This window comes from Dermacentor variabilis, chromosome 7 (assembly GCF_050947875.1).
Source record: "Dermacentor variabilis isolate Ectoservices chromosome 7, ASM5094787v1, whole genome shotgun sequence".
Taxonomy (NCBI): Eukaryota; Metazoa; Arthropoda; class Arachnida; order Ixodida; family Ixodidae; genus Dermacentor; species Dermacentor variabilis.
The window spans coordinates 14,488,555-14,503,716 of NC_134574.1; the positions used below are offsets into that span (position 1 = coordinate 14,488,555).

At 47.9% G+C, this 15,162-nt stretch overlaps 1 protein-coding gene across 1 annotated transcript in view; it reads left to right on the top strand.

Moving 5' to 3' along the window:
• Window positions 1-15,162, top strand: part of LOC142587340 (uncharacterized) — a 67,655-nt gene that overhangs the window by 19,093 nt on the left and 33,400 nt on the right. The window contains exon 2 of the mRNA XM_075698264.1: window positions 13,278-13,388. Coding sequence (XP_075554379.1) covers window positions 13,278-13,388 — 111 coding nt within the window. The remainder of the gene's footprint in view (window positions 1-13,277; window positions 13,389-15,162) is intronic.

Consider the following 15,162-nt stretch of genomic DNA (forward strand, 5'->3'; position numbering starts at 1 on the left):
TACGTACAGCGAATGGAGACCCTGTTCGGCCTATAGCTGCCTGCACTGCTCGACTTATTATCGCTAAAGAGCACTACACTGTTGAGTTTATCGTCCTTTCATCCTGCTCGCACGACATCATACTTGGCTGGGACTTTCTATCGCGTAATCACGCCGTTATTGATTGTGCCAGATCTGAACTTTAGCTCTTTCCGTTGTGTGACCAGTCCTACAACCCCGTTCATTAAGCCGCACACAAACTAGTCGTAACAGAAGACACAGAAATTCCGCCGACAGCAGCTGTTTTGCTCCCCGTGTTCTGCAACAGCATATGTGATGAACCATCACGCCTCCTTCTAAGTCGGAAGCCACTTCTTCTGCCTTATTCGACCCTCTCTATTTCGAATGGAACAAGCGCTCTCTGCCTCACAAATCCTCTTCCGTATCCCATCAAACTGCTTAAAGGTGAATCCCTTGGATGCGTGCAACCCATTGATATCGGCCAAATTTTTTCCGTGCAGCAAGATTCAGCTCCACGCGACCTCGACGTCGTCAGTGCTCTTAATCCGTCTGATGTACCAGCTGCCGACCTATTCGATTCGTCGATCGCAGACGGACCATTTGAACACTCTGCTCTTCTGCAGCTGCTCTACCAGTTCCGCGACTCTTTCGATGTTGCCCAACGTGCCCTTGGCCGAACTTCTACCATTGTTCACTACATCGACACCCGCTCCAACTCGCCAGTGCGACAACGCCCTTACCGTGTCTCCACCGCGGAACGTCAAGTTATTACCTACCAGGTTGACGACATGCTTAAACGCGACGTTATTCGCCCTTCACAAAGTCCATGGGCATCACCTGTGGTTCTCGTTAAAAAAAAGGATGGATCAATTCGCTTCTGCGTGGATTACCGGCGCCTAAACAAGGTCACTCGAAAAGACGTGTACCCGTTACCCAGAATTGACGATGCCCTTGATTGCCTACAAGGTGTCGAGTTTTTTTCATCGTTAGATTTGCGTTCCGGGTATTCGCAGGTGCCTTTAGCGGAGGCCGACCGTTCAAAGACAGCCTTCGTCACGCCTGACGGTCTATATGAATTCAATGTCATGCCCTTCGGCCTCTGCAATGCGCCTGCCACCTTCGAGCGCATGATGGACTCTGTTCTGCGGGGTTTGAAGTGGCACATATGTCTCTGCTACCTCGACGACATTGTTGTCTTTGCGCCAGATTTCGCAACCCATCTGGAACGCCTCAACCATGTCCTGACGTGTCTGAAGACCGCTCAGCTGCAACTAAATCTCAAGAAGTGCCGCTTTGCAGCGCGGAAACTTACAATTCTCGGTCACGTCGTATAAAAAGACGGTGTGCTTCCGTACCCGGCTAAACTACGAGCCGTGACCGACTTCCCCAAACCGACGACTCTAAAGCAGTTACGAAGCTTCATAGGGTTATGCTCCTACTTCCGTCGGTTTGTGCGCAACTTCGCCTCTATAATTGCGCCTTTGACCAAACTTTTAAGCAGCGCCTCAAATCTTTCGTCATGGTCTTCTGAGTGTGACCAAGCCTTCTCCACCCTTCGCCGTCTCCTGACGTCACCACCTATACTGCGCCACTACGATCCTACGGCCGCAACTGAGGTGCACGCAGACGCCAGCGGTGTCGGCCTCGGTGCTGTTCTCGCACAACGAAAGCCTGGGTTCGCAGAGTATGTCGTCGCATACGTCAGCAGAACGCTCACCAAGGCTGAGTGAAACTATAGCGTCACCGAGAAAGAATGCTTGGTAATAGTCTGGGCGCTTGCCAAGTTCCGCCCTTACTTATATGGCTGGACGTTTGATGTAGTGACGGATCATCATGCATTATGTTGGTTGTCTTCGTTGAAGGATCCGTCAGGTCGCCTTGCCCGCTGGGCTCTTCGACTTCAAGAGTTCGACATCCGCGTTATATATCGTTCCGGAAGCAAGCATGCCGATGCTGATGCGCTGTTGCGGTCACCACTATCCACCGAAACTGCGTCCATATCCACTATAGACCACCCATTGTCAGCTCTTGACGTCGCCACCGTCTCCTCTGCACAGCGCCACGATCCCTGGATCGCTTCGCTTCTTGACGTTTTATCCGAGGCATCTACCCTTTTGACCACTCGAACACTGCGACGCCAAGCTTCGCACTTCAGCATCCGTGATGGCCTCCTGTACCAGCGCAACTACTCGCCGGATGGTAGGAAGTGGCTCCTAGTTATTCCCAGAACGCTGTGCTCTACAATCTGCGCGTCCTTTCACTCCGACCCGCAGTGTGCTCACGGCGGTGTCTTCAAGACCTATGAACGCTTACGCCAAAGGTACTACTGGCGCGGAATGTTTCGCTTTGTCCGCAAGTTCATTCGCGGCTGCCAGGAGTGTCAGCGACGAAAAAAACCACCGCAGCCTGCCGCAGCTTCATTACAGCCCCTTCCATGCCCAGACCGCCCATTCAACCGCGTTGGAATCGACCTTTATGGACCTTTACCTTTGACCACGGCGGGAAACCGATGGGCTATCATTGCTGTCGACCACCTTACACGATACGCCGAAACCGCTGCTCTCCCCACCGCGACAGCACAGGACGTCGCCTCTTTCATTCTCCAGCGTTTTGTGCTTCGACACGGTCCTCCTCGCGAACTCCTCAGTGACCGTGGCCGCGTGTTTCTCTCTGATGTAATCCAAGCACTTCTCCACCAGTGCAACATTGTGCATCGGACGTGTTCTGCCTACCACCGTCAGACGAACGGTCTCACTGAGCGGTTTAATCGGACACTGGGCGACATGCTTGCGACACATGTTGGATCTGATGAGTCCAACTGGCACCTGGTTCTTCCATTTGCGACATACGCGTACAACACCGCTACGCAAGTCACAACCGGGTATTCCCCCTTCTTCCTTCTGTACGGTCGCCAGCCGACGCACACTATCGACACGTTGCTGCCATACGCACCAGATGCCTCAGAGTGCGCGCCCGTGTCGGACGCCGCCCGTTACGCTGAAGATTGCCGACAACTACCCAAGCGCTTTACTACAGCCGACCAACAACGCCAGAAAAACGCCCGCGATGATGACCACTCTCCTGCCGCAACATTCGCTCCTGGAGCACTTGTGTGGCTGCTTGTACCACCCTGCGCCCCTGGCTTGTCGTCCAAACTTCTCCCAAATTATCATGGTCCCTACCGCGTCGTCGAGCGTACTTCGCCCGTAAACTACGTCATTGAACCTCTTACGCTGCAAGGCGACCGTCGTAGACGTGGACGTGATGTTGTTCACGTAGACCGCCTCAAGCCGTACTTCGACCCTCTTGTCCCCATCTGTTCGATCGCCAGGATGGCTCCACCTTTCTCGACGGGGGCAATTGTAATGAAGAAAGGCAGAAATGACATCCCGATCACCATCAAGAGCGGAGGGCACGAGATCGGCGCTCGAACACCACCATCTGGCCCTCCCGACCTACTGTTCAGGGCTACCGCCTGTTTGTTGGACTCGTCCCCCCCCCCCAATAAACGTCCTTACAAAATAAATAAATAAATAAATAAATAAATAAATAAATAAATAAATATAAATATAAATAGACCCTGCCGACAAGGAAAAGACCGCTTTCGTGACTCCAGATGGCCTATTCGAATTTAATGTTATGCCTTTTGGCCTTTCAAATGCTCCTACCACCTTCGAAAGATTCATGGACACAGTACTAAGTGGTCTAAAGTGGGAGATATGCATGTGTTACCTCGATGATGTTGTAATCTTTGGCCACACGTTGGAAGGACATAACGAACGCCTCAGCCTTGTTCTCGACTACATCGAGAAAGCTGGACTGGTTCTAAACTAAAAAAAATGTCGGTTTGGCGGACGTCAAACACTGGTCCTGGGACACTTAGTCGACAAGGATGGCGTCAGACCCGATCCTCGTAAGATTGAAGCGGTGAGCTCCTACAAGCCACAGCAGTAAGCACGAGGACTTCGCTCATTTATTGACCTATGTTCGTATTTTCGTCGTTTTGTTGCCCGGTTTGCTGACATCGTTTACCCGTTCACAAGTATTTTGTGAGAAAATACGGCCTTCACTTGGACACCAGAGCGTAACGCATCATTCTCTCAACTGAAGTTTATACTAACGTCAGAACCGCTCTTGCGTCACTTCGATCCAACTTGCCCGACTGAAGTTCACACTGATGCTAGTGGTATCGGGATAGGAGCGGTCAACGTCACAGTGGCACAGAACATGTCGCATATGCCAGCCGCTACCTGAGCAAATATGAACGCAATTATACGGTTACGGAACAGGAATGCCTGGCAGCTGTTTTCGCCGTACAGAAGTTGCGGTGTTATATTTACGGTAGACCATTCAAGATTATCACGGACCGTCATTCTTAATGCTGGCTGGTCGGTTTGCGTAATCCCTCTGGTCGCCTCGCACGTTGGGCACTGCGCCTCCAGGAATGCTACTTTGTGGTGTCGTACAAGAGTGGCCGTCGTCACGCTGACGCAGACTGCCCCTCTTGGATTCCTCTTGCGACTACCGACTGCGATGCTGAGAATTTTCACAACTGTCTCGCTGCTGTCGCTTCTACGTTCCCTGACGCGGCAAATTTTCAGCGAGAACAATGGAATGATCTTACCCTCAATCCGCTTTTTGTTGCCACCCGTACCTTTTAAGGCAGCGGTCGCTTTACTGTCCGTGATAAGTTGCTCTACACAACTAATTACTCCGGGCATGGAGCGCGTTTTCTGCTTGTTGTCCCCGAGAGTCTCCGCTTCCACGTTCTACGCGCCATGCATGACAATGCGACATCCGGCCATTTCGGTTTTGTACGAACGTTACAGCGCACGCAGGAGCACTTTTGCTGGCCCAAGATGTACGAAACAACCAAGCCTTATGTCGCTAGTTGTGAAACGTGCCAACGTCACAAGCGACTGACCACCGCAGCCCCGGGTCCCCTTCGGCCATTGACACCGCCCAGTACGCCATTCTAGCAAGTAGGCCTTGACCTTTTGGGTCCATTCCCGTTATCTAACAAGAACCGTTGGATTATTTTCAGCGCAGACCATCTCACACGGTACGCAGAAACTGCAGCCATACCCTCTTCCACCGCTGCTTGTGTGACGGTCTTCTGGCTGCCTTCCTTGGTCCTTCGTCATGGCCCACCAGGTATCATCATCAGCGACCGTGGTCGCCAGTTCACTGCTGATGCCATTGAAGAGTTACTTCGTTTGTGCACTTCACAGTTCCGTCATTTCACGCCGTATCATCCACAGACCAATGGCCCCGTTGAAAGGACGAACAGAACGCTGACCCAACATGCTTTCCATGTACATCTCCAATCATAAGAGCTGGGACGACGTGCTGACCTTCATCACTTACGCATACAACACGGCGAAACACAAAATCACGAACTATAGCCCATTTTATCTCCTGTATGTAAGGTTACCGCGAAGCCCTTTGGACAATTTCTTACCATTCGTTCTGCACATTAAATAAAAGAACAAGCCTAGCAAATGATTTTATTGTTGTTGCGGCACCGCTAGGCTAGGTAACGCATTGGTGCGTGGAAAACTCCAGAGCAACAGCGTGAATACTAGAGCAGCATAGGCGAAACAATCGACAATTCGACCAGGGGCGACGTGCTAGCTAACTTAACATTACTCTGATTACTACCTATACGCGAAATCACTAATACTACCATTACTCTAAAGCCATGAAGCATTGCATACCCCCCTCAACAGTTGTGGTGGTTTTCAACAGCTTCGCGGAACACCCTCTTTCGCAGGGCCGTGATGGTGAGTCAGTATTTTTTACTACTGCCCACTTAGCACTGCCATATGCAAATAGGGCGTTTTGAAGTTGTAAATCTCGATTTGAATATTCTAAATGAAGAAGGCGGCCAATGAAGCGTCCTGTACGTCGCGAAGGGATACAGAGAGGGTTCTACCTGCTCATTGTTGAAGAGCAAAGGACGCGCAGAGGTTTCAGCCCACTACACCACGTGCGAACGGGTAAGCAAGTTAGTTTTGTCATGACAAACATAGCGTTTCTCTGAACATTATATTATAATAATAATAATCTTGATTTCTCTCTTTCCACAGAATACAGAATGAGAGCGGACGTAAGGGTAAAAGCCGCATGCAGCGGCTTGAAAGAAACCCATTACGGCCCACATGACAGTATGACGAGGAAACAGCTTAGTCATGACAAACGCAGAGAAATACTGGAAGCATTGGAATACATTGCGAAATTTGTGAACGTACAAGGGCAAAAATACAGTAAGGATCAGTAAGAAAATATACGTACAAAATTGAGAACAACCTTAGTGCATTTGTTAACATTGTGTGATGTACGAAAGAATAGCGCGACATACAAAAACAGAACGAAACACCATACATTAGTGCAGGAGCGGCAAAACACTAACTTATTTTTCGATATTTCTTCCAGTGAGACGTTATTCCGTTCAAGTGTGTTAAGGTAACAGGGAAGTTTATAGGCGCTTGATTGAAATCGGTACACAGTCCGACAAAACGGTGTAGACCAAGCGGTGCAACGGCGTACATTTTACATGGGCACATGGCTTTGAAGGTTGAATAGTGTCAACATACCTGCTTGTTTGTTCTAATAGCATTCTTGTACATAAAAATTAATCTGAAGGCATAAAGATTAGGGACTTGAATGATGTTAAACTTGGAATAATAGCTTTCTGTGTGGGCATATCATGGTATGTTAGCAGCAATTAATCTTATCGCACGTTTCTGAGTAACAATAATCTTGGATAAATTATGCTTCGTACTTGTGCCCCAGACAGTGTGGCAATAGTTAAGTATTGGAACTAAGAAAGCGTTGTAGATTAATAGTTTAATTCTTGTTGATAGCACATACCGTTGACGACATAGCACCCCATTCACTTTGTTCATTTTTGATCGTATGTTATTAATTTGGGCATCCCAATTAAGGGATTCCGTGAAGGTTACTCCCAGACATTTGATACTACGCACGATTTCAATATAGTTGTCCCCAAACCTGAGCATAATATTTTTTACAACCTTGTTTTTCGCTCGAAATACCATGGCTTTAGTTTTGCTTGTGTTCACCTTTAGGTAATTTTCCTGCGACCACTGACACAAGTATAGCAAAAACTCATTACCTGTAGAGGATATGTCATTTTCTCTACTACCCGTAATGAGCACCGTAAATTCATCAGCATGGGCAGTCAGGTTCACCGGTAGCTTAGCGTCAAATATATCATTTAAGTAAACTAAAAACAACAAAGGGCCTAAGATGCTGCCTTGCGGCACGCCCGATTTTATGTATTGGCCATCAGACAGAGCATCATTGTGTGCTGCGATTTGTTTACGATGTTGACGGTATGATCGTATCAAATAATTAGGAATCCCTCTTATACCATAGTGGTTTAGTTTATTTAATAACAAGTCATGATTGATTAAATCAAAGCCTTTGGAAAAGTCAATATAAATTCCCAGGACAAGGAGCTTGTCTTCAAATGCATTTATGATGAGTTCCCTTTGCTTGAGCAGTGCCAACTCAGTGGATCTTTTTTGGTCTGAACCCGAACTGATCATTCGACAAAACGGAATGCTTGTCTAAAAAATTTGTTATTCTCGTGAGAATAATTTTCTCTATGCCTTTAGAAATTACCGGTAGAATAGAAATTGGCCTATAATTTGACAATTCAGAGGCATTGCCTCCTTTGTGTATCACGGTAACTTTTGCAATCTGCATCTGCTTAGGAAATACTCCACTACTGAGACAAAAGTTGAATATGTATGTTAGGTTAATGTTAACTTTACTCCATCTAAGACAACATTATCAGTGTGGCAGGTGATATAGTCATGTACAATTGTAGTGTTTTGTTTACAAGTAATAAACGTGCTAAAAATGGTGTTGCTCTGCGGTTACACTGGGCACTTGCAAGCTTGTGCCCCGTGTTACTCGTGGAAGGAAGGAAGGAAAAAGTGGAGAAGGAAAGGCAGGGAGGTCAACCAGTTTAGCTTAACCGGTTTGTTACCCTACACATGGGAGCGGGAGGGGGGATGAAAGATAGGGAAGAGAGAAAGAGAGAGAGAGTACATAGCACAGCAAACACACATCGTCCGTTAGAGTCCATCACTCTGGCGTGGTACGTCATATCACTGTCACAGCCGCTTGTCGAATCCTGTCTCTTTCAAAAACCGAAGTAGTCCCTTCGTCGCCTTCAGCGGCGATGTCTTCTGTCGGCGGCATGTGAAAATCGTGTCGAGGGACAATGGTCTAGTGTCAAGGTGCACTAGAACGGATGCCAGGGACTGTCGCTCGACATTATATTCAGGACAGTCGCACAGAATGTGTTCCAGCGTCTCCTTGCAAAGACAGGCATTGCAGAGAGCATTGTCGGCCATTCCAATGCGAAATGAGTAAGATTTCATGAAAGCCACCTGTAGCCATAAGCGATAAAGCAGAGTCGCCTCGTTTCGTCGGAGTCCAGTTGGCATATAGAGATGCATCAAAGAGGGCAGGTGGTATTGACGGTTGCTCCAGTTGGTCTGGCTGTTTGGTGTGCACCATAGAGGGAGCGTGATCTCCTGTGCAAGCACTCGAAGTGTGCTAGCTGCGTCGGACCGTGAAAGTGGTATGGCCTCTTCTTGTGCTTCTTCAAGAGCTGCCCGAGCGGCATTATCAGCGTCTTCGCTTTCTATGGCGCCGCAGTGACTTGGCAGCCACTGAAACGTCACGTGGTGTCCTTTCTCCTGTGATGTATGGAGTAGGCATCTAGTATCGAATACGACCTGTTCGAATGGCCCGCGACGCAGAGCTGATAGCACAGATTGTAGGGCTGCCTTTGAGTCGCTGAAGATTGACCATTGTCAAGGTGGCTCCCGATTGACGAAACAAAGTGAAGCGCGAAGAGCAGCTAGTTCAGCAGATGTCGATGCTGTTGGGTGGTCAGTGCTTAAGCTGATGGCAATAGCTCTTGCTGGGACAACCACAGAACCGGACGAACACTGGATGTTTGTGGAACCATCAGTATTCGCTGTCCGCGTACCTCTCGTGCAGAAGAAGCAGAGACAGTTGTTTCAGCACGGACGACGACAGTTCCGACTTTTTCCCAATTCCTGGTACACTGAGATGGACTGTGGGACTCATAAGACACCAAGGAGGTATCGATGGTTTAGATGCAGCGGTGAAGCCTGAGGGACTTTTATCGTTGTGCTTGATGATAGGTTTAGAGAATGATAATTGGTGCCTGTCTGAAGGTAGTTCTGCAAGGTGGTGATAGGGGGCACGTGCAAAATGTTAGATGTGCGTTCTCAGGGCTTCCACCGTGATGTGAGTTTGCATTGGATGGTCCCGAGCAATCGCAAGAGTTGCCTCTGTTGTCATGCATCTGGGTAAACCAAGGCAGACTCTGAGTGCTTGAGCTTGTGCTGCCTGCAGAACACGAATATTTGTCTTGCAGGTGTTCTTCAGTACAGGTAGACTATATCTTAAAAAACCGAGAAAGAGAGCTCTGTAGAGTTTAAGCATTGCGTCTACTGACATCCCCCACGTCTTTCCTGCCAAGTATTTAAACAACTGGGAAGTTGCTGTCAGGCGCCGTTTCATGTAGGCCACGTGCGGGGCCAACAGAGGTCTCGGTCAATAATCACGCCAAGAAATCTGTGGGTTCGGACATAGGAAATGGTCCGCCCATTGATTTAGATGACATAAGGCGTCATCGGTTTGCGAGTAAATGCAACTAGTGCACATTTTTCTGGTGATATGCTGAGACCCTGTTTACACAAGTAGTTCGCTGTCAAAGTGGCCGCTCTTTGAAGCCGCGCACGTATCTGAGGACGTGTGACTGCCGAAGTCCAGACACAGATGTCAGCAGCGCATATTGAAATTTCGACGGTAGTTGGCAAGTACTCAGCAAGTCCAGCAAGAGCAAGGTTGAATAGCGTCGGGCTGAGAGCACCGCCTTGAGGAACGCCCCTGCTGGTATGGCGTCACGTAGTTGGGCCATCGTCAGTTAACACATAGAATGATCTTGCAGATAGGTAACTTGCAATCCACAAAAAGGCTCGACCACCTAAGCCAACCGTCGCAACAGCGGCGAGAATGGCCTCATGTAATACGTTATCGTATGCCCCTTTCACATCTAAGAATAAAGCTGCAGATAAACGCTTACGGGACCTTTCGTGCTGGACATATGAAACGAGATCAACTACATTGTCGATGGAAGAGCAGTCACGTCGGAAACCAGCCATGGAAATCGGATAAATCTTGTAGCATTCAAGATACCATTCCAGGCGGCCAAGGATCATCCGTTCCATTATCTTTCCTACACAGCTGGCCAGCGCTATTAGGCGGTAAGAGGTGAGCTCTAGTGGGGATTTGCCCTGCTTTAAAAGTGGCACCGGGCGGCTTACTTTCCATTCGTCAGGAACATTTCGCTCCTGCCATGAAGTGTTGTAAAGGCTCAACAATTCTATCCGTGCGGATTCTCCGAGATGGCACAAGGCCCGGTATGATATTGACACGTGTACTTATCTTTATCGGGCGACCACGTTTCGCCGCCTAACAGATGTTATCGCACTGCGTGGGACGCGCCTGCATGTATCCGAAGTTTCTGGAAAGTTATCGATGCTTCTATCCGGCTGTCTGTTGTCGCCGAACCTTGTGTTATCTGAGTTCATCGCGTGACGCGAATGGTGTAGAACTTTGTGGAAGGCACGCGGGTCCCAACAATTAGTCTGGAGCATTCGACGACTGCTGTATAAAAGCTGACGCGCTTGACCCGCTGATCAGATTTTCGACGATGGCCGACCGTGTTCGCCGCTATCGTTGTGCTATAAGTGTAGGCTGTTTTTGTGGGCACAGGTTCGCCCAATAAAAGTTAGTTTTGTCTTTCACAGTATTGCTACTGTGTTCTTCAACATCACCACCACGTGACAATATACCATCTGATGACGAGCGCCTGCAGAGAGCTAGTGCCGGTTCGAGCTCCTGCATTGCAAAAGGAAGGTCCATGTGGCAATCACGGGAATTGGGGACGCCAGCTTGGGCTGGAGGATCTGGACGAGTCGCTTGGTCTGCGATCCACGCACAAAAGTCTTCTGCGACATCGATGTCTTGCCGCCCTTGGAAAAGCGCTAGCGCCTTGAATGGAAAACGCCGTTCCGGAAGGCAACGCAGACTTTGCACCGTTTTCCAAATGTGAGACAGTGGCTTGCGGCGGTCGAGTGTCTGGCAAAACGTTGCCCAACGTTCCGACGCTTATCTATCCATACGACGCTGAATCTTCTTTTGCATCCTCCTGGTTGCCCTAAGGTCATGAATAGATTTTGTACGCCGATATCGACGTTCCGCCCGGCGACGAAGTGCTCGAAGTCGCTCTAATTCTATGTCGAAGTCATTTCGGGTGGAAGAGGTCGTCATCATGCGAGTGGCGTTTTGCATCGTAATTTTAATCGTTTGCTCTAACCCAGAGGGTAGGCCCTCGCGGCAGGCATCTTCCATCTCTGATTTGAAGATTTGATCGCGGTACGCGAGTAACGCAGCGACAAGTATGTCTCTATCATGATATGCGGTCAGACTGGGTAGACGTGTATCGTGATAATATATTGATAGGCGTGTATCATGATTAGCATTATGAAACATCGTTCCAGCGCACAATTGAACACGGACGAGAACAGAAAGACAGCACGAACGCCGGACTTCAACTGAAGTTGAAGTCCGGCGTTCGTGTTGTCTTTCTCTTCTCGTCCGTGTTCAATTGTGCGCTGGAACGATGTTTTATAATGCTAATCATAACCAACTAGCCCAGCTGTCCATACTTAGTGTATCATGACTTTCGCGGCTTTTACTGCTATACAGGGAACGAGGACACATATTCGTTTCTGTCTTTGTTAGACAAGAAATATAGTGTCAGTTATTATTGTAAATTTCATATTTTTAGATAGAGACGAAAATTACAGTAACATCGCTAATGTTATTTTCTTTCTTGTCGCCTCTTTTTCTTGTATGTTAGGCGAGAAGAGGAAGAAGAATATTTCTAACAGATGAGGAATACAACAGAACATTTTTTCACACATGAAGGAATACGGCACATCTTACTGTGTCCAAGAAGAGGCACGCAATCAGACGCTGTGGCCGTATGCGCGAAGGCGTGAAGCACGTGATTCTTGTTGCAACCCCAATACCGACAGTCCATACAAAGTGCGAACCACTGGCCTTCGTTCAGTCCAAAGACGAGCAGATGAAAGGTCCGGATACATTTTAGTCCACTGCGCCAAATGCAAGATTCCTTCCGCCAAGCCGGAGCTGCTTCAGGCTGCTCCATTAGAAGTAGTACCCAATGTTGCTCGGAAGCAACAGCTCATTGTATTTCCCCAAATAAAGATTCCTTTTTTTCATTGGCTTTGCTATGTCCCATGCGGTCTAAAGCTATCTGAATGTTTTCATCTACATGTCTAATTTCGCAGTATTGGTTGTCAAAGGGTTAAGAGGCTTCTAGGTATGGTCTCACAAAGCCATGCGTATCGCGGTTATGAAGAAATCTTGTGGAAGGTGGCGAAGTGCAAGGATGAAATGATTCTGACGCCCGAAGGTACCGCGGTAAAAAACTTGCGACCGTTCAAGGTCGCAACGGTGCTGGTGCGATCGCTTTGTGGCCGAGCAACAGGAAAGAGTGTTGAGGCAGAAACGAAGAAGGCTTGCGAGGCAAGGCTCTGCAAGAAGCTGCAGAGTTACCGTGGGAGAAAGCTTTCAAATAAAGACGACACGTGCATAGGGCGTGGAAATGGTGTAGAAAATGTTGAGCATGTTTTGTTACAATGTCACAGTGTCCGTTCCAAATTTGGAAGTAGTCTGCTCGCACCCTTTAGTTTTAACGAAAGTTGCAAAAATATCTTGAGTGGCAACTTGTAAGAGTCGGCAGAACGGCTGGTTGCGCTATGTGAAAGAGAAAACATGCATTGAAGCGAATTTCTTTGTCCCATAACAACAGCTTCGATTACAGAAGCATTTAAGCATAAATATCAACCAGAAAGATGAAAATAATGTGGCATGTGCCGCCACCTCTTTTCAAGGGGGCCCACGAGTAAGGAAAGCACGATTAACAGACTTAGATGGGCTAGTTGGTTGCTCACTTGATGGAACGTGGTTATGCGTTTTGAGGACAGGACACGGAAAGCGGCGACTGTCCTGTGTGCATTCTTTCTGTGTCCTGTCTTCAAAACGTGCCGTTATAACCATGTTTCAAGGAAAGCACGAAGCATGTGAAAAGAGTCAGCGCGCCTGTGCAGGTTGAGAATGGCGTCAAGCACCACCTGAAGCTCAAGGTGCAGCCTGCAATGATAGTGACACCTGCCTGCAGCCACAGGAACGTCACCACGTCCGTCAACGTTCGCCTCCAGGTGAGCATCAACAGTGAAGTGCAGCAGTGCGTGGCGGTGCCGGCTGTTAGAGCAGGGCCGCGTGTGTCGCTGCTCACAATAGCGATCGAAAACCAATTTTTCTTAGTTGTTATCACAGAGTCATCGTTTTGTTGAAAGGGAGTCCCCTGTGTTACGGCAGCCTGCTTTGCTGTAGAAGCAATTGTCCGTTCCCTCTCTCGTCTTCCATTTCTTGTTCGTGCTACAAACATATATGGAACACTGCAGTGGTCTGCAATTTGATCCAATTTTTCTATAGAATTGCGATGCTAGCAAAAGCCTTCGCTGGGCTTGATGAAGTAGCTATTGTCTCACATATGATGTCTAGCAGTCAGGTATTTTTACCGATTGCGTCAGCTGTGAGAACCCGACGCCTATCTTTTCACCCATTTCAATGAAAGCATAGCCCTATCAACTGGACTGGACTGGAAAACTTTATTCTGGTCCTGCAGGACGCGCTAGCCCTGTCAAGTAAAACCTTTATTTGACATGCCAGATGGCGAACAAGCTTGAGAACGTCAGAAGAACAGTGGCGAGGTGCAGGCTCTTTTCCGAGCCCCTGTGATCTCGTTGCTTTCATCTTCTTACGTTCAGAGTGCGTGAAAATGAAGGCTTCCTGTCTCCACAACAGCTTGCACTTTTCTCTCTGCCGGTACCACAGCATCGGCAGGCTTTTTTCTACTCACCGCTTCAGAGAAATGCGACACGGAGCTTTGTCGGCATGGTGTCACTTTACGTTAAATCATGTTGGCGGGCTTGGCGGTTTGAATCCATAAATGATTGTGTAAGCGCAATTTAACGAGGGCGTAGAAAGAAACAGATACACAGATACAGCGCTAGCTTTCAACTATAGATTTTATTTTCGGACGCATCGATCAATATATACCCCTACGAATGCAAACAAATGATACAGCAAAATAGAACATTCAGTGTTGCATGTCGATGAACCGTACACGTGTGCAAGGCATGGTCAAAACATACACTGCAATGCTTACAACCATAAACCGAGGAATCGCATCTCTTTTTCAGTGATGACTTGCTCGCGTGCCTCTAATTTTGCAATTTCATAAGCCTCTACAATCTCCGTTGTTATCCTGCTATGAGCTCTATACAAAATTCAAGTGCTTCAAAACATTGGTTTCATTTATTGTATTCCGCATAATCTAAGCAAAGTCAGGGGTGGACGTGCTTTTCTCTGCCCGTCCGCCGAAGCCGTGCAAACAGGCTTATAACAAAATGAACGCATGTTCTAATCAACATCGCAAACAATTTGCAACCGGCCCTCATAACGTTGTCTATGCCATTCAGCTTTCGTGCGCAAGAACATAGCTGACAGATGCATCAAGGAGAAACTAAAAGAGCATCAATATAACGTCACTAGGCTAATCTCGGTTCATTTAGGTATTCATTACCGAGAATGTCCCTGCAAAGCAATGTTTGGAAATACCTCTATTTGCTACAGGGCTCATAGCAGGATGACAAGGGAGAATATGGAGGGTTACGAAATTGCAAAATTAGAGGAAAGGTGCGCGAGCATGTCATCAGTGTCGCTATATTAAAATCGTTGTAACCATTGCAGTGTGTTTTAACCATACCTTGGACACATGTACGGTTCATCCACATGCAGAATTGAATGTTCCTTTTTTGCTGTCTCGTTTGTTTCCGCTCGTGCGGTATACATTTATCGATACGCTCTAAAATAAAATCCGTATTGACAGTTAGCGCTGTTTCTGTGTATCTGTTTCTTTGTACGTAG